The sequence below is a fragment of the Poecile atricapillus genome, chromosome 1 (assembly GCF_030490865.1).
Source record: "Poecile atricapillus isolate bPoeAtr1 chromosome 1, bPoeAtr1.hap1, whole genome shotgun sequence".
NCBI lineage: Eukaryota > Metazoa > Chordata > Aves > Passeriformes > Paridae > Poecile > Poecile atricapillus.
In genome coordinates this window covers 87071975-87094901 of record NC_081249.1, presented here as the reverse complement: position 1 = coordinate 87094901, position 22927 = coordinate 87071975, and the positions used below count along the sequence as shown (strand labels likewise).

Genomic DNA, 22927 nt, shown 5'->3' with positions numbered 1-22927 from the left:
ACTCAATACCCTCATCCATGTCATCAATAAAAATACTGAACAGAGCTGGCCCCAGCACAAACCCCTGAGGGACACCACTGGTGCCTGGCCCCCAGCTGAATGCAGCACCATTCACCACCACTCTGAGCTCGGCCATCCAGTCAGTTCCTAACCCAGCACAGAGTGCTCCTGTCCAAGCCAAGAGGTGCCAGCTTTGCCAGGAATGTTTTGCTGTGGGAGACAGTGTCAAAGGCCCTGCTGAAGTCCAAATAGACAACATCCACATCCTTTCATGTATCCACCAGGCGGGTCACCTGGTCACAAAAGGAGATCAGGTTGGTCAAACACGACCTACCCCTCCTAAACCCATTCTGGCTGGGTCTGATCCCCTGGCCATCCTGTAGGGGCTGCGTGATGACACTCAATATAAACTGCTGCATTACCTTACTGGGTACTGAGGTCAGGCTGACTGGCCTGTAATTACCAGGATCTTCCTTCCCACCCTTTTTGTGAATGGGCATCATATTGGCCAGCTTCCAGTTATCTGGAACCTCACCAGTGAGCCAGAATTGTTGGTAAATGATGGAGAGTGGCTTCAAAAGCTCATCTGCCAGCTCCTAATCACCCTGGGATGGATCCCATCTGGGCCCATAGATTTATAAACATCCAAGCCGTTCAGCAGTTCTCTGACTGCCTCCTCCTGGATATCAGGGGGACCATTCTGCTCCCTGACACCATCTACCAACCCGGGAGGACAGTTGTCCTGAGGACAAGCCATCTTCCCACTAAAGACTGGGGCAAAGAAGGCATTAAGCACTTCTGCCTTCTCCTCATCTGCAGTTACTAAGTTCTCTCCCACATCCAGTAGAGAACAGAGGTTGGTCTTACCCTTCCTTTTGCCATTAATATATTTGTAAAAACATTTTTTATTATCCTTTACAAAAGTTGTCAAATTAAGTCCAAACTGAGCTTTGGCCTCTCTAATTGTTTTCCTGCATGCCTTAGCAACCCCCTTAAATACTTCCTGAGAGACCTGGCCATCATTCCAAAGATGATACGTCCTCTTTTTATTCCAAAGTTCCTTCAAAACCTCCTTGCCCCTCCACACTGCACATTTGCCTCGTTGACTCATCTTTCAGCACACAGGGACAGTCTGTTCCTGTGCCCTCAAGATTTCTGTTTTGAAGGATGCCCACCATTCCTGGACTCCTTTGTTTTTAAGGGCTGCTTCCCAAGGAACTCTCCGAATAAGTCTCTTAAATAGGCCAAAGTTTGCCCTCCAGAAGTCCAGTGTAAGAGTCTTACTGATGTTCCTCCTCATCTCATCAAATATCAAGAACTCTATAATTTCATAATCACTATGCCCCAAACGGCCTCCAACCACCACATCTCCCACCAGCCCATCTCTATTTGCAAACAACAGGTCTAACATAGTTCCTCCCCTGGGGGGCTCACCCACCAGCTGTGACAAAAAGTTGTCCTCCACACTCTAAGAACTTCCTGGACTGCCTTTTTTCTGCTGTATTAAGTTCCCAGCAGATATCTGGTAGGTTGAAGTCATCTACAAGAACACGGCTGGTGATCCTGAGACATTCTCCAGCTGCTTATAGACTAAGTTGTCCACCTCTTCTTCCTGCTTGGGTGGACGATGACAGACTCCCAGCAAGATGTCAGCCTTGTTGGCCTTCCCCTTAATTCTTATCCATAGGCATTCAACTTCATCATTAGTTTAAATACCCGTGGCATCAAAAGCCTCCCCAGTATAACAGGCCACTCCCCCACCTCTTCTCCCTTTCCTGTCTCTTGTCAAGAGCTTGTAGCCATCCAGTGCGGAGCTCCAGCTATGTGAGTCATCCCACCATGTTTCCATGGTGGTGACTACATCGTAGCTTTGGTGCTGTACCATGGCTTCCGGCTCTTGTTTGGTACACATGCTGCGTGCCTTGGTATACAGTCACTTCAGCTGGGCTGCTGATTTCACCCCTAACTCAGGCCTACCACCCTTGGGCCTGCTTCCAGACAGCCCAGCTGCATCCCCTTCCCCCTTCGAACCTAGTTTAAAGCCCTCTCAAGAAGTTCTGCCAATTCATGAGTTAAAATCCTTCCACCCTTAACAGAGAGATGCAGCCCATCCAGTTCCAGCAGGCCAGGTGGCAAAAAAATTGCCCTGTGATCAAAGAACCCAGAATTCTGCTGATGACACCAACCCTTGTGCCACTTGTTGATAATGTGGGTTCTCCTATTCATCATTTTTCTGATGAGGGACTGAGCAGAACACTGTGCTCCTGCCCAAACACTTGACCCAGTGCCCTAAAACCCCTTTTAACTGCCCTGACACTCCTCTTTTCAATCTTATCACTGCTAGCCTGAAGTATTATCAGTGGGTAATAATCAGAGGCTGAATCAGCCCAGTGAGTCTCTCAGTAATATCCCGCACAGTAGACCTCCCTGTGGGATGGGTCCAGTCGACATATGGGGCCCTCTGTTCCCCTCAGAAGGCAGTCACCCACTATGACTACCCTTTTTTTCTTTTCTTTTTACTGTTAGAGGTGGTGATCTGTCTGACAGATGAAGCATAATAGAGAGGCCCACTGGGCAGCTCATTTTCTTCTACATCATCTGGCTGACCCTCTAGATCCAGGGCCTCATACCTGTTCTGAAGTGGCACCTGGGTAGGTGATGGGGGTCGGGAGGAATTTTTATTACCTCCCCAAGTAGAGACCCATTTCCACTCCTCTTCATCCACAAGGTGTCCTCCTATTGCCTGACAGTGGGAGGCACGGGAGTCCTCTGACTCCTGGTGGGCCTCCCTTGAAGGATGGAAGGGTGGAACTCAACCAATCCATCTCCCTTTCACTTTCCCTAATACTCCTTAGTCTTTCAACTTCCTCTAAGCTCAGCCACCAGCAAGAGATCATTCACCTGTTCACACTGCAGGTAGGTTTCTTCTGCAATGCCCCCTGGTACCACTGATGGGCTCAAACACTCTGCACAGGAAGGAGTCTGGACGGATGCATCCTTTTTGGAAGGTTCTATTTCACAACGTACACTTTTACTAACTGCAGTTTTACATTGTGTAAAAACCATTACTAACAAAACACAAAACCCCAAAACCAACCAACCAACAAAACCACAACAAACAATGAACTAAAAACCCCATTAGCAGGAGGAAACCTGCAACCCTGCCTGCTTGCCCTGCCTGCATGAACTACCACACAAACTACCCTGCCACACCCCCATTTACCCACTCCTGTTTGCTGCGCTCCCTAGAGCCCTCTTTTAATCAGGTGGCCACTCGCTGGAGGAAAGCTCCACCCTGCGTTTGCGTGGCTAATGAGAACCAAGGATGTGAATTGCTATTAATTTGCTTTCTGTTTTATAGCTGCAGAATGCCTCAAGCCCTGGGCAATAGCAGTTCACAGGAACAGGCTGCCGTACATTATGCATCAGAATCAATTGTCTCCATTGTTATCTTCACCACTGTTTTCATCATTGGTATCCCAGGCAATGGGTTGGTGATCTGGGTAGCTGGTCTGAAAATGAAAAGGTCTGTGAACACTGTCTGGTTTCTAAACCTTGCTGTGGCTGATATCATGTGCTGCTTGTCCTTACCATTTTTTGTTGTTCACCTGGCCCTCCATGAACACTGGCCCTATGGCTGGTTCCTCTGCAAAGTCATTCCGTCAGTCATAATCTTCACCATGTTTGCTAGTGTCTTCCTACTTGTGGCCATCAGCATTGATCGGTGCCTCCTGGTGATGAAACCCATCTGGTGTCAGAACCACCGAACAGTGAAATTTATATCACTAATATGCAGTGGCATATGGATGCTGGCCGTCATTTTCTGCTGCCCTGTTTTCTATTATCGTGAGACAAGCACTTACGCTGGCAAAACAGAATGCGGGTACAATTTTGGAGTCGATGATTACATAGATGATCCTGTAAATATGTCTTTATATGAGGTATGGGAAGAATACTCATCCTACAATGGTAGTGACTTGTGGGGAGATACCAATAATTATTCTGTACCCCTTACCTTGGCAGTAATGAACATCACTAGGGCTGTCTTTGGCTTTGTGCTCCCCTTTGGCATAATGGCAGTTTGCTACATCCTCATTGCTTTCAGAACACGTGCAAATCAGTTTCAAAAGCCACGCAACAGGACACTGTGAACAGTTGTGTTTGTGGTAGCTGCATTCTTCATCTGCTGGGCTCCATACCATATAGTTGGGATTCTCTCCGTTATACCTAGTCTTGGAACAGGACTGATGGAGTCACTGATCCTGTGGGACCACCTTTCTACAGCACTTGCATATGCCAACAGCTGCATCAACCCCCTGCTTTATGTTTTTGTGGGACAGCACTTCAGGGCAAAGGTACGGCAATCAGTGCAAAGAATCTTGGAAGGTGCCTTTAGTGAGGAACTCACATCTTCAACCCTTCACAGAAGCCAGACTTCAGCAGAGAAGAATCTGAGCAGCACCTTGTAATGCAGTATTTCCTACCACCATTGTAGAAAGAACAAGCTCCAGTGCTGCACATCATTCACTCTCTGCTTAGCAGGTGGCTTTGCCCCAATATGCTTGATTAATCCGCAGCTCCAACCCAGGATACTGCAATCATTCAGCTCATGACAGATAACCCCCTTTATATTCTAGAGATGGGAAGTTGGAAGCACCGAAAGTAATAATCTGAGGGATGACCGGTGAAGCAGAAGACACAGTATTTTAACCTATGCAGACTATTTTAAGCAAGCAGAGCTAGCTGCAGATTTGTGGTGGGAATTATGTAGCTGAACCTCTCAATTGAGATAAGAATGTTATTTGCATATGTCTGTGTTCTACATCTCCCATCTCTGATAAAGTGCAGATAAAACTAACTTGGATGTTGCTCCTTCCTTGGAAGGTCATCACATCTTTCCTCTGAATCTACTAGGGCTCTGAAGTGAGTGTAGGAATATCTGAAGATTTCCCTAGAGGGTACTGCTGTACTTCCTTACAGCCATGCATTAGAACAGCACTTGCCACAGTCAGCTGCGTTGAACTGACTTTTGTGCCCTGGTAGATGCCCAATCTATTTTTTTGTCCTGCCAAATACATCACTGTACGGTAGTAACTGGTCAGTGCACATGCTGCACCTATGTTCATTAGCATGTGCACACTTGCTGTCTCCCCAATATTCCCTCCACCACCAGAGCCCAAAGTCTTCCTTTTAGGAAGTGGTTTGAGATTATCCAAATGTACCTACTACTTTTTCAGATGGCACGCGAGCAGAATTGCAGCAGCTGCAGTCACTGATGACCTGGACTGGATGACTGCTAGGCTATCAGCCATTTGGCAAAACCCTGGAACTGAGAAGTGATAACCTCCAATCTGACCCCAGGAAGGTAGAATGACCATGTTGTAGCTCAATCACATCAGGCTCTCTTTACAAGAGAGATGGGCATCTTACGTCCTTCCAGTGGAGAAAAAGTTTCATCCAGTCAGGCTATTTGGGGTGTTCCCAAGGTTGAGTATGTTTCCTGCTCCTGAAAACCAGAAATGTATTTACTAGGTACTCTACGAAAGCAGTTTAAAATCTGCTTTTTGTGTTAGTTCTTCCTTAAAAGAGAAAGGCCAGCAAACAGGATGACAAATAGACACTAAGCACTGGTAGAGTTTTCGCTATGCCTTTCTGGTGAGCATGAATGGATAGACTCTCAGACCTCACTGCTCTGAGAACAGCCAGCTGGGAGAACCTTCAGCTCTTAACATCCTACAAAGTCTCCATCTAAAGAACATCCAGGTGTGGGCTGTCCATTTAGCCATGTCCACACCCAAATTCTAAGGTGGGAACCAGGCCATCCTGACGGGCGCCGCTGAAGGAAAAAAATCGATACTGGCACCAAAACAGTTAAACCATAAACATTCACTTTTTCTTTTTATTAAGAAAGCATGCACAAAAATAAACTCGTGAGACCACGCCCCTCTCTCCCTGACCACTGACACAAAGCATTGGGGGCCACATCTGGGCCAGGCTGGCCCCCCTGCCCTCCCTGCAGGCTGGTGCCAGCGCACCCGCAGAGCTCCACACCCACCCATCGATGTCTTACCACACACTAACAATGCACATTGATTTCAGGGGCAGAGGAACGAGGCTAATTTGCACACTGACCGGCATGTATTTACATATGCAAATGAGGCACAACTTAATACGCAAATGAGGCAAATATGCAAATGAGGAGCACTTGGATACGCAGAAGGAGCCATCTTGGTTTGTTTTTCTTCCGGTGGTGTTTTCAGACTTCCACAGGGCCGGCTCTCAGTAATGTCCACTGCAAAACACTAACTGGCACCTGCCATAAGTAGTCTCTCATCTCTGGTGCCACTTTCCATAGAAACCTATCACACATGCTTCCAAGCTTTATCATTCCCATCCTGAGGCAGCAGAGATAACAGCTGACTCTATGTTGAAGCTGTCTGGGATTCCTCATTTCTCTTGGAAATGCTCAATGACGAACTCCCCCCAAAACACACACTTAAAACAGAAAAAAACAAAACAAAACAAAAAACCAAAAAAGAACTCCCCCCCCAAAAAAATCAGAAAAAAGGAAAAAAAAAAGTGCTGTTCCCCCCTTCCAATGCAATGAGACTCTGTCCACTTCCCTGACAACAATCCAATTTCCAGTTGGTTTATCCCTACAGCAAATTTAAAAAGCAGTGCTAGTTCCCCACCTTCCTGCAGTCAGAATAGAGGTTATTACTTTACTCCTGTGCTCCAGGTCGTTCAAGCAGCCATGACAGTCTATATCCACATTTGTTCCCTTCACTGGTAAACAGGGAATAAGGGCTGGGGGGAGGCTTTACAAAATATTAAGAAGAATTAAGAGGTTTGACGAGAAAAGAAGGAGAACACAGGATGCAACTCTGGGGAGGAAGCAACTCAATGCTCACTCCTGTTCTTGCACCTTTTCCACCTTCCTGATTTGCACGTGCTGACAAAGCTCATCCTTCAGGACTTACACTAGATTACATCATCTCCCCAGTTGAACTGCAAGGGGTCTGAGACACCTTTTTATGCTACACTCTTTGGCTGGTTGGTTCAAAACCCTGACCTGCTTCACCCTCTTTCCCCTAATGCCCCTCTTACAAAAACCGACTGTGAGGGCCTCCAGGTCCCTGACCAGAGGGTCCAGCCCTTGACCAGCAGCCCCCCAGTTCAGCCCCACTTTGTACAGCAGCTTCCTCTGCCCAACATGAGCCCATTCACCAAGTGGGAACCACTGACAGAGGATGTCACACAGCCAGATTCCTGTTGCTGGCACCCAACCACAGGCAAGGACAGCCTCCAAAGAAATACGAGGGGTGGAGGACCAAATAACAATTGAACAAATACTGATGGGAGAAAACTTCCAAATTTGCATATAAAAGGGAGAGCCTCACTATATATTTTGAAAAAGGGCTTGAAGGGGTGTTGGGTGAAATGAAAAGCTCTGGGGAACAGAATTTGCTGAATCACACGTGACACCCCTGACTGTTTCTTTTACCTGATGGGTATGTAGGCTTCACCTAGAGACTGCAAAAGGCAGTATAGGAAATGGGTCAGGACTCCCTCAAATCTCTCAGTCTTCACAGATGGCACCACATTCTGAAATCCAACTTCTCCGCTAAAATACCATCTCTGCTACATTCTCCTTTCTCCAAACTCAGGTCTGCCCTCCCAGCTCAGCTCAGCTCTCCCTACCTCAGGGATTACCCTCTCTTTGTACTTGAGAACACCACTTCTTTTCTTGCTGTTCCTGCTGGTGTGACAAAGTTCACAGAGCTAAGATCACCCCTCCAGTGTCCCTTCAGCCCCCTGACCTTTACAACATTTACGAAACAACATAACTACAGGCTCCCAGGGTCCACTAGGCTCTCTCACTCCAGTAGCCAATACGACAGATTCACCGGCCACCTTGAAGGGAAAGAGGGATTGTTAAACGCAAAATAATGGAGGCAGAGAAAGATGCACTCGAGGATTCAGCCTTCCAAGGTCTTTTCATGGCACCAAGGACCCATCTTCCCGCCCTCCACAGGGCACTGCACAACACAAAAGAGCCGATCCGATGCGTCTGAGGCCACCGGAGGAGGGGGAGGGCTGTGCTCAATTATCGGTAATAATAATAATAACAATAATAATAATAAACAAAAGAAGAAAAGAAGATAAAACAGGACGCAAGGAAGGATTATCTTCGGCAGCATCTTGCGGTGGCTTCTCTGGCGGAGATAGAGAATATATATCTATATACAGGCAAGGCAGGGAGGCTGGGGAGGGTGGTGCTGACACCATTGACCCCATGTCCCCCTCCCACGTCCTTCATAAAGGACGGGCTATCAAGTCTGTAACTCGCTAGGTGATCAAGTCCCAGTCGAAATCATCGGGGATTTCCTCATTGGCGCCTGGTGGAGGCCCTGGAGGCCGAGGGACCAGATGATGAGCTGAGCCAAACACAAAAAGAAGAAAAAGGAAAGAGAACACTTAGAATCAAGAACTACATGGTTTTTCACAGTGGGTCCTTGGCCAAAAGAAACCGAAAGTGATTTGGGCCTTCTCCTTTCCTGCAGTCTAACAAGCAAGAACACTACTGTGCACTAATCTCTGTCAGCATCTACCAGTGTCTGGGAATGTTCTGCTGTGAAATTCTCCACAGAAGCTTCTACAGAAGTTAAGTTTCAGCCTCCCTTACTTACCTCATAGCTGACTGCTGATATACTACAAGTGAGTTCATCAACAGAAGTTTCTCATGTACAGTTGTCTTCAAACAACTAACTGAGGGTGAGGCTAAGCTAGAAGACTATTTATGTGAAGTGAAAGGAATCAGGCGTTTGAAATCCTAAGCCTTCCCAGAGCTATAACAGAGCCCTAAATGGAGGATTCTTTGCAGTCCATGGTCCCTCTCTACCCACAATGCTCCATTTGCTTACTAAGTGCTTTGGGAGAAATGCACAAAGGGGTTGGGAACCAGTTCTTTAATGTTCGTTGGTGTAACATGCCTTAACATCACCCCTTACCTGGGCGATTATATCCCGGAGAGTCCTGGGTGGAAATCTGGTACATAGGAGATGGCCCGGAGAAGAGATGGGGAGGCTGGGGCTGACCATAGGAGTTCACTGTGAAAGGAAGTTAATTAAAAAAACCAAAAAACAACTGTTAATGTTAATGTTCGGAAGTTTTGCCCCTAACTAGGTGGCAGCTCAGCCACAGAGCAACTCACTCAGACCCACAGGATACTGAGGAGGTGTTCAGCTGTTGGGTCCTAACTCCAAGCTATAGCTTGGTCAGGAATCTTGCTCTTGAAACCAGCAGGAATTTCTCTATTATTGTAAAAGAAGAAAATTTTCATCCAGAAACACCACAAGCTGGCTCAATTATCATCCATTTAATTCAGTACTAGATGACACACACCATTACAGTTCTATCAAGACCACCATATCCCCTCCTCAGAATGCATCCCCTACTCATTGTACAGTATTTCTACAAGGATGCAAGAGCTTTCTCCTTTACTGTTCTGTCATCTAGAATAGCAATCTCTCTGCTTTGCCATTCCTCTCTGTTGGTCACCTAAAAAATGTCCCCTTCTCTTCCAGGTTTGCCTTTTAAATATGTTCTTGCCTGAGGTTGCCTATCAACAATATGCATTGTGTAACAGCAGTCTCTCCAGACCACAAGTGTAGGACATCCCAGTTCTTTAAAGCCAGAGAAAGCTGAGTTGCTATGAACAGCTCTGACAGCCTAGCTCTGAGTTAGTCAGTGCTGCATTGCCTGCTAAGGCTGCAAGTAACTTAGGACACTCACGGAATCGGACCTTCATCTACACGTCATTTCAGTCTCCTCCTAATTACCTTGGTTCATGGATTGCTCCTGTTTGCCACTGTTCAGGGCACAAGAATCAGAGATTCGAGGGGGCTGCTGTGGGCCAACCAGATGAGGGAGCTGACCAGTCTGGGTAAGGAAGTGATTAAGGGAGTCACAGAGGTTGGCAATATGGTGTTGATCCAGCGTCCAGTTCTTCCGCTCAGCCTGGCGCAAACTCTCCATGAGCTCTGCAAGGGACAGAGGAGGGTGTCAAAGGCAATAGTCACACTGATCTTCCCTGCAAGGAATTTCTGTCTTCTGTCCCTAAATCCTACCTCCTACTCACAAACCAAACTTTATCGTTTCAAATCTGTCACCAGATTCCTGAAGAGCTCCATTTCTAGGATACTGTCACACTGACTCAAGTAGGGCAAGGAAGAGTTGGAAGGAAAAATCTCAGTTAGCTTTCTGACATACTTTTATGACTTAATTCTCCCTGCCCCAAATCCTTCAGAGTTCATTCAAGTGCTTCAGGATCTTTAACAGAGCCCATGAAGCAGGATACTTTTTAAAAATGAGGTGAATCACTGAGAAATCCAGGCACTTGTCATAGTTATATGGAAAAAAAGATCCCTGCGCAGCACTTGCCTGTTCTAGACTACAGCCCTAGTCATTGAGTCAGTAGGCCAACACTGACCTGAGAATTGGGAGTGCTCAATGCTAGACCAGTTCAGCCGATTTACCATCTTGAAGCTTTCTTTCAGGGAATCAATGTTGGAGCACCAATCAGGGGGAAATGCTGGAAAGAAACAGGCACAAGATTAATACAATACAGATCACCCTTTCCCTCCACTCCTTAATATAAAAAGATTGGCACCTCTTCACCAAAGAGCCTGATGCTACAGCAGCTAGAAATTCTTTCTCCTTCGGAAGACCAGGGGTGGTATCTCCTTTTTCACTAAGGCCCTGACTTTAGGCTGCATCCCTTAACAGAATCCCAAACCCAGGGTGGATATATCCTCCATTCTCCAGTAAGAAAGCAATTTACTTCTCAGATTTCAACCATATCTGGCTTTACCCCATTTTCTACACGCAAGTAGGCACTACTTAGTGAAAGCTCACTTGTGGGATTTCTGTCTGGGGGCTCCTCACTGCTCCCTCTCCCCCATCCGTGCTTTCCATTGGCCTTGACTCACCAAAGCCAGCATTGTTGATTGAAGCCTGTGACTGCTGCTGCTGCTGATGTGGCTGCTGCTGTGGGTGGGAGTGCGGGTGATGTTGTTGATGCTGGTGGTAACCTCCATGCTGCATCGGGGGTGGGTGCATGGACATCACTGGTGGAGGGCCATAACCTTCACCACCCTGCTGCTTTCCTCCTTGGGATGGGCAACCCTCTGGGGTTGGAGTGTGGAGTGGGGGAGCAGCACCCACTGAGGAGGGGCCTTGCTGCTGCTGCTGCTGGTACATGTAGTAATTGTGGTTGGAGGGCTGCATGTCACCAAGGAGTGAAGAGAAACCTGCCGAGTACATGAAGGAGGAGGGAGCTTTAAGAGAGCCAGGATCAGACCTCTGCTTACATTATCCAGCTCTAATTTCACACTGCTCATCCCGCTATTTATGAAGTTTTTGAAGTGCCCTCTACAGGCTGCCAACAACTGTCACCTGTGCAGTTGTGCCCTTGCTGTGCTCCAGACTGTTAAAGGCTCTACAACAAAGACTCAGAAGGATTTTAGTAAAGTGTTACTCCATGAATTTTTTTCCTAGACCTATCAAAGTAACCCAACCTCTCCTGAAATGTCAAGCACATGTTGTTCTCCTATAAATGACCGTTAAGCATACTAAACAGTAGAATATATAGAAAATGAATAACTTAGTATACCCAACTTGCTGTTTCCAAAGACTGTCCTCAATTCCCTTCTTACAAGCAGCTTGGTCAGGAATTTTCACAATTTTTCTCACAGTGATCATAAGAGATCATAAAAGACTGCTTTTGTACAAAGAGCACACTGCACACATCAGGGCTCCTTTATTACTTTCATTCCTCCTGACTCACTGGGTGTGTCATTTCTATCCTCCTGTATTTCAGGCAGCTCCTACGTGTGAGAACCTCAGGCATTTTCCAGACTTCCCCAACACCAGGAGCTCAGCCTATCTCTTATGTCTGCTTCCCCTGTTCATTCTCCCCATACACTGGGGAACCTCTGTGGAAAACCAGAGTCAGTGGCACACATGCCATTAACCTCTGTTATTCATGTCTTCTTTTGAGTACCCTTACTTGACCATCTGCAAGCAAGCCTCATATTCTCATTGAATTTAACATCAATCCTTAGAGTAGCCTACTACTGTCCTGGGGCAAAAGGATGAATACTGCCATCCTGACTCAAAATTTGCCAACAAATTTTTTTCAAAAACTGCCAAGTTCTCCTTTATGCAGCCTACAACTTGGAGGGAAAAAAAACAACAGACAGCTGCTAAGTTTGTAAAATCAGAGGAACACACCAAGTCAAGGTTCTTCTCTACATTTTTCTAGCTTGCTCATACTACACCACCTGACACAACAGACTCCTACTAGGAGTGCCAGCATGATAAAAGCAGTAAAAGTATATACATTTTTATTTCACTGAAGCTTCATGTTCAGGAGGCCCTTTCTGGAGTAGCAAACTTTGTGATCACACTGTGTGATGGCTGATAGCAGAGTTGAGAAGCTCATGTAACAACATTGTTCTTTTCACACCATATTAATATTTAGAAAAGTGTTTAAAGGCAGAAAGATGTTTAAGTTTTTCTGAAGTATTCTCCATGGACATCTCATCCCTGAAGTGATTCTGCCCTCTTCTGGCTGCTTATTCAATCCCAGAAATGCAAGATATGAATGGAGTTGGAGGCCTTCTCTTCTCTGCTCTCAGTCTACAAAGCTCAATTCTCCAAGGCCTTGTACAATCCTACTTTTAACAGATCTGAGCAATGATGATTTTCCACTCTCCTTTTGAGAAACTCCAAACAACAATCCTCTCCCTCTTACAGTTTCTAGCCTGACAGACTGTGGATGTTTCTCTGACATGCTTTTCTTCAGGACTTCATTTTTCTCAGCTTCTGCCATTTTAGTATTTGCATTTATATCAACACAAGGCATTTTTAAATCATTGTGCTTTTTTATTCTGAGAGAACTAGGGGGAGCAATGCATAAAGGACGTGCAGATTTCTTATCAGCTCCTGGCAGAAGTAATTACAGCATGCCAAAGAAGGAAAGTCTGTTTGCACAGGCTCCTAAACGAGGAAAGATCTGAGCGATGCCAAATGGACAAGACTGTGTGGGCAGATACCTGCCCACCCCACATGACGCATGTAGTTACTCACCGTGCTGAGAGGAAGATGATTTCTCCAGCATGGATTTGTAGAGATTTCGGAAGGACCAGCTAAGATCCTGGAAGTTGATCTCGGAGTAGGAGAACTTGAAGTCATGGTTGGCACTGTACAGCGGGGGTGGCACATCGGCCCCTTCACGGCCCTGCCCCCCTGCTACAGTAGAGGCAACATCCACAGGCCCTGCACCCTGCTAAGGGAGGGAGAAATAAGGCCTTCAGCCTGTACTAGAATTTGCAGCTTGAGACAGAGATCAGACTAGATGCACACAGAACATGCACAGATATCCCGTATCACTTGAGAGCTCATCTTCCAACAAATCCTCCCAAAAGCCATTTTTCTTGAGGAACACCAACCACAGCACAATGGCTCCAGCCTTTTCTTCAGCTAATACCATTATGCCTTTATCCTTATCCCCATCCAACCCTTTGCTAAAATTCACTTCCTCCTTCTTTTCTATCTCTGCAATTTCAGCTCCTTCCCTTATTTATATTTTTGCCTCCATATCACAATTTTCACAATTCCCTCTCCTCACCACTTCGCTTTTCCATTCATGCACTCCTCCCACTCTCTTTTTCCTCCCACTTCTATCCTTTTCCTCCGCGGCTCACCTGACTGTAGTTAGCAATGGGGGTGGTGCTCTGGATCGACATCTGAGGGGTGGCCTCAGGTGGCAAAGAGGCTTCTGTGCTGACTGGAACAGCCCCTCGGGGGCTTTTACTTGCCTCTTGCTCTGGGGAGTCTTGTGGTATCTGTGGATGGGGAAGAAAGAGAAAAGGAAAGGAGCAGAAATCAAAAACAGATGGAGAAGTGAAACTGCAGATGGGAAGCCAGCCCTCCCGCTGTAGAAGTTCATGGCTTAAAAAAAGAGGAGGACTGGGCCTTAGTCACTGAAAAGTCAGGATAAAGGACTTTAAACAAGATTAACTTTGCTACTGAATAGCAGCAACAACAGGCAATCAGCAGGACATACACACTAGTTCATTCAGTCCTGGCCTTTGTCTGCCTGTCTATACACCCTGACCCCAAAACATTATCATGGTCTGGTGCTGGAAGGGAATTCCCAGCCCACTCCATGCTGTGTGGAAAGAAAAAACACTCACGTCATCATCTGGAGGATGCCGCCTCTTGCGAGATATATCTGGACATGTATCTATTGTCCAATAAGAGCCCTGGAAAGAAGACCCATCAGTGAATGAATGATGAAATCACAGAGCTTCCTGAAGTAGGGGGCTGGTGACTCAAGGAATGCAGTACCAACTAAACATTTTGACCACAAGGAGCATCCTCTAGAACCTGAGACAACTGAGACTCAGGTGTTGACAAGAGATTCCTCTCTTTCACCGGGTTGCATTGAACTTGAGGTACAAAGCCACTGGTGGAAGGCAGAATCCTCTACTTTCCATCACTCTTCAGACAGGTCACAAAAGGATGGTTTGATCCAACCTAAGTGAACTCTTTTGGGCCTGCACACTCCTTTCAGTGGCTTTCTTGTAACTTAAATTTATGATTAACTGATGAGAACCAACTCAATGTTGGTATTTGGCAGAGACAACCAGAAGGATTGCTCTTTCTTCATGGTTGTGAGATTCCAAGCATCCACAGAGGGCCCATGATGACTAAGAACTACAACAAATGATCAACAGAGAGGTCTGTTTAGCTTGGACAAGAAAAAGCTAAGGGGATCAAGCCACTGTCTTCAACTGTGTAAGGTTATTATAGAAGACAACAGAATCAAATTATTCTCAAAACTGTACAGCGCAAGAAAAGGTAACAAATACAAGTTACAGCAAGGGAAGGTACAGTGAGATAGAAACAAAAAATTTCTTCACAGTGGTGATGGTACAGCACTAGAACAAGTGGCCAGTTTTGCTATCTCCATCCCTGGAGATATTCAAAATTTGACAGATCTCATGAGCCTAACTGTTCCTGTCTGGGAGAGGACAGGGGTACATGCTGACCCCCAGAGCTCCTTTTCAACATAAAATAGTCTATAATTATGTGTGTTGTCTTCTGACTAAGTATAAAAAGAACTCTAAGGTGGGTTTAGCTTGTTTTAACCTCCCATCGAGATCTGAATAACCTGAATAACAAGCACAGCTTTTCATTATAAGCCCAGCCCAACATGCCAATGAACACCTGCAAATATATACCCTTAAGTCAGTTAGGATTTCCTGAAATAAGCCACATAATGAATGGTATTTTTGAGCTGTGATCCTCAAAGATCTACTATTTCCACTTACAGATGCCAACTGAGCGCTACACAGTCCTTTAAATATAACCTGAAGTAAAGGCCTGAGCAAATGTTCCTTTCTTTTAACTTTAGGATGAAGGTGAAGAGACAATCTTTCTGTCTAAATACATAGCTTCTTGCCTCTACCATCTCCTCCTGCTTGTTTGGTTGTGGGGTTTTTTATACAATAATTTCTGCATGCCAAGATGCCAAATCTTGGTTTTGCTAGCAATTCCCCTTTACAATCTATATGTACTATCAGAGCTTTACCAGTCCTTAGTTAGCCAACATATTCCTAAATTCTTGAGTTTTACTCTTAAATAATTTCTACAGATTATGTGACGATGACATTTTTTTCCAACACCAAATACTTTGCAATCTATATAGGTGGCAATTCTGCTCTCATTTCTGTGGATCTTGCCTCCCTGAAATCCATGATGTCACATCATAGTCCTACTGTTCACCAGCAGCCACTATGCTCTCTCATAACAGAACAGGTTGGACTACACCCACATTTTACACACAAAGAAGAAAAAGAAACAAAATTAAAAGTACATTCAATCACACTTTTGATTTCTGCCAGTATCTTAAAAGTCAACTGACGATTACAGGTAAGAAAAATAATTACTAAAACCCTTAAAGTTCCTTTACAGGTTCCCTTTAAGTAAATGCTTCTGTAGCCAAAGGACTGCAGTAAATCTTACTACTGCTTCCATTCTTGCCTACACTTTAGGTTTCAAATTCCAACCATGAGTTAGAAAGGGCAACCCCAGCTTATTTCCCTGCAGTTTTAAATTGCTTGCCCAGGAGCACGCAGACTTCTTACCTTCCCGGGATCATCTCTTGGTCGAGGCACCTTTCGAAAACATTTATTCAGAGAGAGGTTATGACGAATAGAGTTCTGATGAAAAAGTAAGAGATACAGGTAAGTGCTACAACAAAAACATACATTCTGAGCATGCCCTGGAGCAGATAGAGAAAATAGGATGGTACATACTTAAAAGCCAAAGCTCACTACATATTGCTGGAATGGGGCAGAACAGAAGCTGTGGAAAGGGATGAATTAAGATGGGGCTGAACCACCTCTATACCTATAGAAGGTGAAAACAGTAGCAGTGTGATGCAGAGAATGGTAGTGACGTGTGTTTTGTGGGGGTTTTTTTGTTTGTTTTTCTTGGTTGGTGGTGGTGGGTTTTGTACACACTCTCTCTTAATGGACCACCACATACATTCAACAAAATTCTCAGAGAAAATGTGACTTCTGTCTGCATTTTCTCCAGTTGGTCAATTTAGCTTTACATCAGTCTTATTTTAATCAGTGAGATTATTTTGCGTAGAATTAAGAGAGTAAACCTTATAATTAGGCAAAAAAGGGGACTTCAGTGATGCAATCCCTCACCTTCCAACCAATACCAGCATTTTTGTAGTACGGAAAGTTGTCACAGATCCAACGGTAGATCTCACTAAGCGTCATCTTCTTGGCAGGTGATGAGTTGATGGCATATGTGATCAAAGTGGCATAGCTGTAACGTGGCTTCCCATCTTGGTGCACTGCTGCCTCATCCTTACTCAGTGTAGCATTGGGATCTGTTGGTGAGCCTGGGGGACACTTTCGGGCAGACCCTGGAGGTCCTGCTTGTGAGGAACCACCTAATTTTTCAATAGTAGCCCTTAAAGTAAGCTGTGGGAGCCAGTCTATGGAAGTGAGGCTGCTTTCCAGGTCAGAGGCCATGGTGCTGGAAGCAGGAATATCTGTGAGGAGAAAGGAGAGCAAAGGAAACCCCTGAGACACAAACAAGGTGAAGCCTAAGAACAGAAACATCCATTTGCATTCTTCTGCTATCACAAGTATCTGTATGAAGATCATCCTACTTCATGCATCTTGTTCACAGCTAGCCAGAACCATTCCAAAAGGCCTATGACTGTGCCTCAGGGAGGACCATCCGTACTGAAAGGAATGGGACAGTGCTTTTTAACAGTCATGGTAACACTGCTAAGGCAGCCTTACCCGGGGCACTGTTCCCAGGTAATAAATCAAGATCTGTTTAAGGGAAGTGAAGCCCTTTCAGCAGGTATATAACATTCACTCCTTCACTACATAATCCATACAACCTTGGTACCCTTCACCAAGATTACCTGAAATCCAGTAGGTTTACGGTGTCAGGCAAGAGGAAAATCATAGCTAAAAGGGAATACTCATTCATGTCATACACAAACCACAATTTAATTAGATCATCTGCCAAGTCAGGACTATCTTAATTTGAGGGGAAATTAATTTCTCTCCAAGGCCTAGCCTCTCTTTTTGCATTAGGTGACATTATAATGAATCCTATTCCTTAGAGCTAGGATTACATACCTCATTTTAAAACACCAAGATCATGCATAATACTATATATAGATAATTACATCTACCATGTCGAGTCGGAACAGACTATATTAAGCTCATAATAAAGCTTTGCCTACCATAACCAGTTTTTCCTAAAAAAAAAAAGAAAATTAAAAATTTATACATATGTATTTAAATCATGCTTAATTCACAATACAGCAAGCAAGTATTTTCTCCAATTCTGAGACACAGAAAAAACTTACTTGCCTGAAATCACACAAGTTTGCTGCAGGAAGAGACTCAGGATCTTTTATCTCATAAACATTATCAACTTCCCCTCATAAAAATAAAACACACCTGGCTAGCAGTTGTATACAGGGATTTCTACAGAACAATTATTTTATAAGAAGAAAACATTTAGCAGCATGAACTTGTATGAACTCGCACACTTAGCACACTAATTTTTCTGTAGTCTGTTGCAGTAGACAAGGCAGCAGAAAGTTCATCGTTCCTAGTCAAAACTGGCTGCATTACTATACTGGGAGCAATCCCTTGAAGCCTGGACTGAGGGAGCTAAGTTTCCAAGGCCACAACTTGCACCGCTCTTTGCATAAAGAGAAGAATCATGTCTTGAAGGCATGCAAGTTCTACACCTTTCATTTCTGAAATTAATCTTCCCAGAAGATTAAATAGTAATGTCTTTGAGCATGCTGGAGCATACACAAGACAAACACACAAACACACTTATGTATGTATAGCAAATTAAACACTTGCATACATGTAAGAGAGAAGAGACTGACACGAACACGCTCTGCTTAGGAAAGATTCGTCAGCAGACACCTCCCACTGAGTGCATCACTCAAATGAGTGGATCAGATGAGACAGGGAGACACCCTTCTGCATGAATACCAATTAGATACTTGTTCTAAAAATAGGCATCTGACAATAACACGGTGTGGATGCACAGATCCAGAGACAGATGCACCCAGCATTTTGACACTGAAGCTACCCGTTCTTCCCCCACACCCATATGCATTATACCTTTCACTTCTGCACTCCAGCGCTCTCACAGCACTAAAGCAATGAAGTCCATACTCCAACGCATTCATATGCACTAAACCTTTCATTTCCACGCATGTGCTCACCACACCTCTTGGAGCTCAAACACCTACACAATACCCCAACAAAATCCACCCCTCAGCCCCCACAGGCAGTGGCTTCACAGCCCTGGCCTCAGGAAACACGTCCTAATTGCACAGCGATTATGATCATCACTCATGCTCTTAGGCACCCACAGACTGAGAAATACAATTGCGGTGCCACAGCGCCTATGGCGAGTGGAAACATTTTTCTGTCTGTGGAGGAAAGGTAAAATCCATCAGCTACTAACTTACCTATCTACTCAACTGCCACACTATCACTTAGGACAGGCATGACTACTTGCTGCATAGCTAACTAACTGATCCAAGCTGCAAAAGACTTTCTATTATCCAGCCCCCTCAAGTTGTGCTTTATTGAACAACTCATTTTGACTGATTTAATCTAGTATCAAACATTTGAAATTTACACAAATTAAAAAAAAATTCCTTTGTGAATAATAATACAAGGGAAAAGCAACAATATATTTTTATCCAATGGGGATGGACAGACCACCACGTAATCAAAACACAGCTACATTTACATGGTAACTTCAAAGGTAAAGCCCTCATTAAAAATAGTATACCACTTGGAAGAAAACAAACATGAACTAAATGTTAAGTTGAATGCTTCATTTTGTGTCTCATATAAATTTTAATTTTGATGGTACAAGCAGAAAAAAAAAATTACTGCTTCTTATTAAGCCATTATGAAATATCAGTTGCACTAACAATACAATTCCAAACCAAAATAAGTAAAAATCTCTCTCTTCCTCCCCCTCCCCCTTATTTTTTTTAAAGACAAGGACAGGAATCAAGAAAATTAGGTTATAAAAGCCTATGGCAGATTCAGATATCAATCTGAAACACCAGAAATTCAAGAAACAGAAGAAAGCACTGTTGTTTTCACAGAGCTTCAGATGTGCCCAGGTTATGTCAGTAGAGCATCTGGGATGATTGGCTATGCAGTAAAATGTAAGGCTGATATGCCACATCCCCATCATCAAATCCACAGGCTTTTGTGCATTTATATAAAATATACTTGTCAGGGAGACAAGCAAAATTAGAATTGGGTCAGATTACACCCACACGAAGAAATTTAATATTTTCATTTCTTGGCTTATAAAAATCTCTGACAAGAAAACAAAATCCAAAAATCTTTAAAAAAACCAACCAAACAAACCGAGCCCTATGTCTATATATGCACTTGTCACCCAGTACTGAGACAACTTCTCAGTAAAACACAGCAGCTTTTTAAGAACATATACACTAGACAGTAATTTAGGACAGAAAGCAAAGACTCAGACCAAATAGCAATCACATGGGAAATGTCAAAGCAGTGGAATAAGACCTTTTTTTCCAAGTCTGCACTTGATCATGTTACTAGATTTGCTGGCAATACGGGATCTGTAATCATCAGGCACATTCAAACATTAGGTAAGGTGGCAATTCCAGAACACTTCCAGGGCAACAATAATTCAGTGTAATTGGTTACTAAATTATTTAAAAGAATACTTGCTATGCAGTAAATATTACTGTTAATTTATGTTGCATTTCTCATTCACCTGACCCAAGTGTTTGGTGCATCAGCTTGACAATACTTAATGGCATGATAGAACAAGACTGCAGCCAAACCAGAGCAGCTGATAATTCTTCCAACTTTCCTTTCCCAGTTTATTGCCTGGCAAATCTTTTGAACCCTTCTCTTACGATCCCACTCAAACAAAGTAAAAAACAGTAATAACTAATAAACACACTGAACTGAAATCCAGGGTGCTTTAAAAATTCTACCTCATTAGCAAGTCAGAATTAATTTTCAAGAAGTAAAAAGAAAGTCAAAGACGAGAATTCTTCATCTTCCACTTTACAAGGTAAATGTTATCTGTTTATGTATTTGGCTGAATTTAAAAAGCAAGGGTAGGGTACCCCAGGTCATAACCACCATCAACAGCTGGAAGGTGACTGCAGAGTCTTCATTTCTCAAGCACTAAATAGTTACAGTACAATCCCAAGTCAGGCAGGTCAGAGATGCAAAAACTCCAGCCAAGTACTGATCCCGAACTACAGTTAAACAGACAAGAATCTGTCCAATTCGTAAGAAAAATGTATTAAAGAAAATCCCAGCATTGAATATCTTTTAATAACCTCTAACTCGCTTGGGACTAGTAATACTTCCCTACAGCTTTCCAGGAAAGCTACTGCCTTACTTTGAATCTTTGCAACTAGCAAACGGAAGCTCCTGCTGCAAATACAAGCCAGGCTTCTGTCAATGGAATAATAAGGACCATCCCCCAGCAGCACTGAAATCTGTACTTTGCTACTTTGCAAATGCTCACTCTAAGTCAGTCAGATCTTACGCAGGATCACTGCTACTTGCCTATCAGGACGGAAAAACATATGAAATGTGGGGAACAACACTCTAAGGGTCACACAGAACGCAGTTAATAAACATTTACAGCCTGAAGCATTCTCTAAGGCTGGATTCAAAGGCTGGTCAGGCAGAATCAGCTAGGATTGAAGTAGGGAGACATACAACAAATGGGATCATGCTATGCACTGCCCACAGAAGATGCCTATTCTAAAATAAATCTCTACATTTACATTTTTCTGTGTTTACTTTCACTGTTGCTTTATTTGCTAGTATTCCAATCCAATGAAACTGACAAAAAGACTTACAGGAGACTCAGGTTTCTCAACCTGAACTTAGAGAGAAAAAACGCCAAACAGACTACTAAACAATGACAGACGTTGCTGTAGAACACCTATGAATATACAACCACTTCTATTTAGGTGCCTGAAACACAGATCCAGTGATCTAACTAACAACATCCATCTAATATACTCAGAGATACCCCTAGTCTCTAAGGTATTCAACAAATAAAAACTGGGAAAAAAGGACTATTTGACTGCAACCTTTCTGAAACAGTGTCACAATGTAAGGAGTAAAAGTTAAACAAGAATACTACACACATGAAGAAATGAAGAGCCTCTACTTTGGTGAAAAAAAGGCAGTTCTGATGTACTCATGTAAATTATGCACTCAAAAAACCCTGGGTCCTCATCCAATACAAAAAGGGGAAAACAATCAATTTTGCTGAGTCTAGAAAGAGAAATTTGCCATTTTAAGATATGTGTTTTCCCTCATAAAAGAAGGTGGTATTAACTAACACGGTAGGAATAAAACACTTTAAAATCTGATCTCTAAGCAAACATTCTCATAGAAATACTTGTTTCACGTAATAAATAAGAAAAGAGGATACTGATTATCTGCCTAGACTGAAATTGCTATCCATCATTTTGGTAACTACTTGTGAGAAGCATTCAGGAAATGTTTGTATTTCTGGAATCAAATAAAGAAGGAAGAGAGGCTGGTGGGTATTGTTTGTAAAATGAAACTTAACCTGGAAGGAATGATATGTGTCATGTTAGTGACAAAAGAAAGGCACTGCAGTTTTGACAGCACCCTTCTGTCTGCAGTGCCATATGAAAGGAGGAAAACTTGTCCCTGGGGCAAGGAGGTAAGAGACATTCTCACACCCTAGAACCATGCTTCACTTTTTGGAGAGCAGCAGAACAAGCCAAAAAATGTCTTCTCAATTACCAATGGGCTTGCAGATGCGGTAGCAGGAGGCACACGACTCTCACTAGTCATGAGCCACAAAGGGAAAAGGGATCCAACCAAAGGAGGCTACTGTCACCTAAGAGCACACGGCGTGGTATTGCCTGTGAGTAAGAGATGTCACAGTGTGCACCTGTTCACGGGTCAGGTGTAGCTGTCTCTATAGCCCTGCTCAAAACTACTGCGTGTGCAAGACAGCACGGCTCTGAATGCTCAGTGCTATTTCATGGAACACAGGTAGTACTGTGATTATGGTATCCTGAATGGAAGATTTGCTCAAAGTTATAGAAAACACTGACATGGCACTGAAAATTACCAGTTAAAGGAAGATGAAAACTTTTAGGCCATGTATAGCTTAATATAAATTGCTGAACTAATGGTTTTGTTATAATTAAACTGTTATATAGATATTATTTTCCTTTAATAAATAGAAACCTCAACAAAATAAGGTTCAT

General features: G+C 43.8%; 2 protein-coding genes across 9 annotated transcripts in view; one reads left to right on the top strand and one right to left on the bottom strand.

The window, feature by feature from the left end:
* Nucleotides 1-230: 230 nt before the first annotated feature.
* Nucleotides 231-4988, top strand: LOC131574712 (C3a anaphylatoxin chemotactic receptor-like). The gene has a single exon (XM_058829375.1). The coding sequence runs from the start codon at nucleotides 3183-3185 to the stop codon at nucleotides 4149-4151; it is 969 nt and encodes a 322-aa protein (XP_058685358.1). The 5' UTR covers nucleotides 231-3182; the 3' UTR covers nucleotides 4152-4988.
* Nucleotides 4989-5871: 883 nt separating this feature from the next.
* Nucleotides 5872-22927, bottom strand: part of FOXJ2 (forkhead box J2) — a 31268-nt gene continuing 14212 nt past the window's right edge. For 6 of the 8 annotated variants that reach the window (XM_058840862.1, XM_058840852.1, XM_058840892.1 and 3 more), the window contains 10 exons: nucleotides 16791-17143; nucleotides 16218-16292; nucleotides 14262-14330; nucleotides 13770-13910; nucleotides 13153-13351; nucleotides 10992-11312; nucleotides 10493-10594; nucleotides 9843-10043; nucleotides 9012-9110; nucleotides 5872-8438 (listed from right to left, as the gene is read on the bottom strand). In XM_058840862.1, the coding sequence (XP_058696845.1) occupies nucleotides 8350-8438; nucleotides 9012-9110; nucleotides 9843-10043; nucleotides 10493-10594; nucleotides 10992-11312; nucleotides 13153-13351; nucleotides 13770-13910; nucleotides 14262-14330; nucleotides 16218-16292; nucleotides 16791-17123 (1629 nt within the window). In that variant the 5' untranslated portion in view covers nucleotides 17124-17143 and the 3' untranslated portion in view covers nucleotides 5872-8349. The remainder of the gene's footprint in view (nucleotides 8439-9011; nucleotides 9111-9842; nucleotides 10044-10492; nucleotides 10595-10991; nucleotides 11313-13152; nucleotides 13352-13769; nucleotides 13911-14261; nucleotides 14331-16217; nucleotides 16293-16790; nucleotides 17144-22927) is intronic. The other 2 variants (XM_058840901.1, XM_058840883.1) reach the window with 2 other exon arrangements.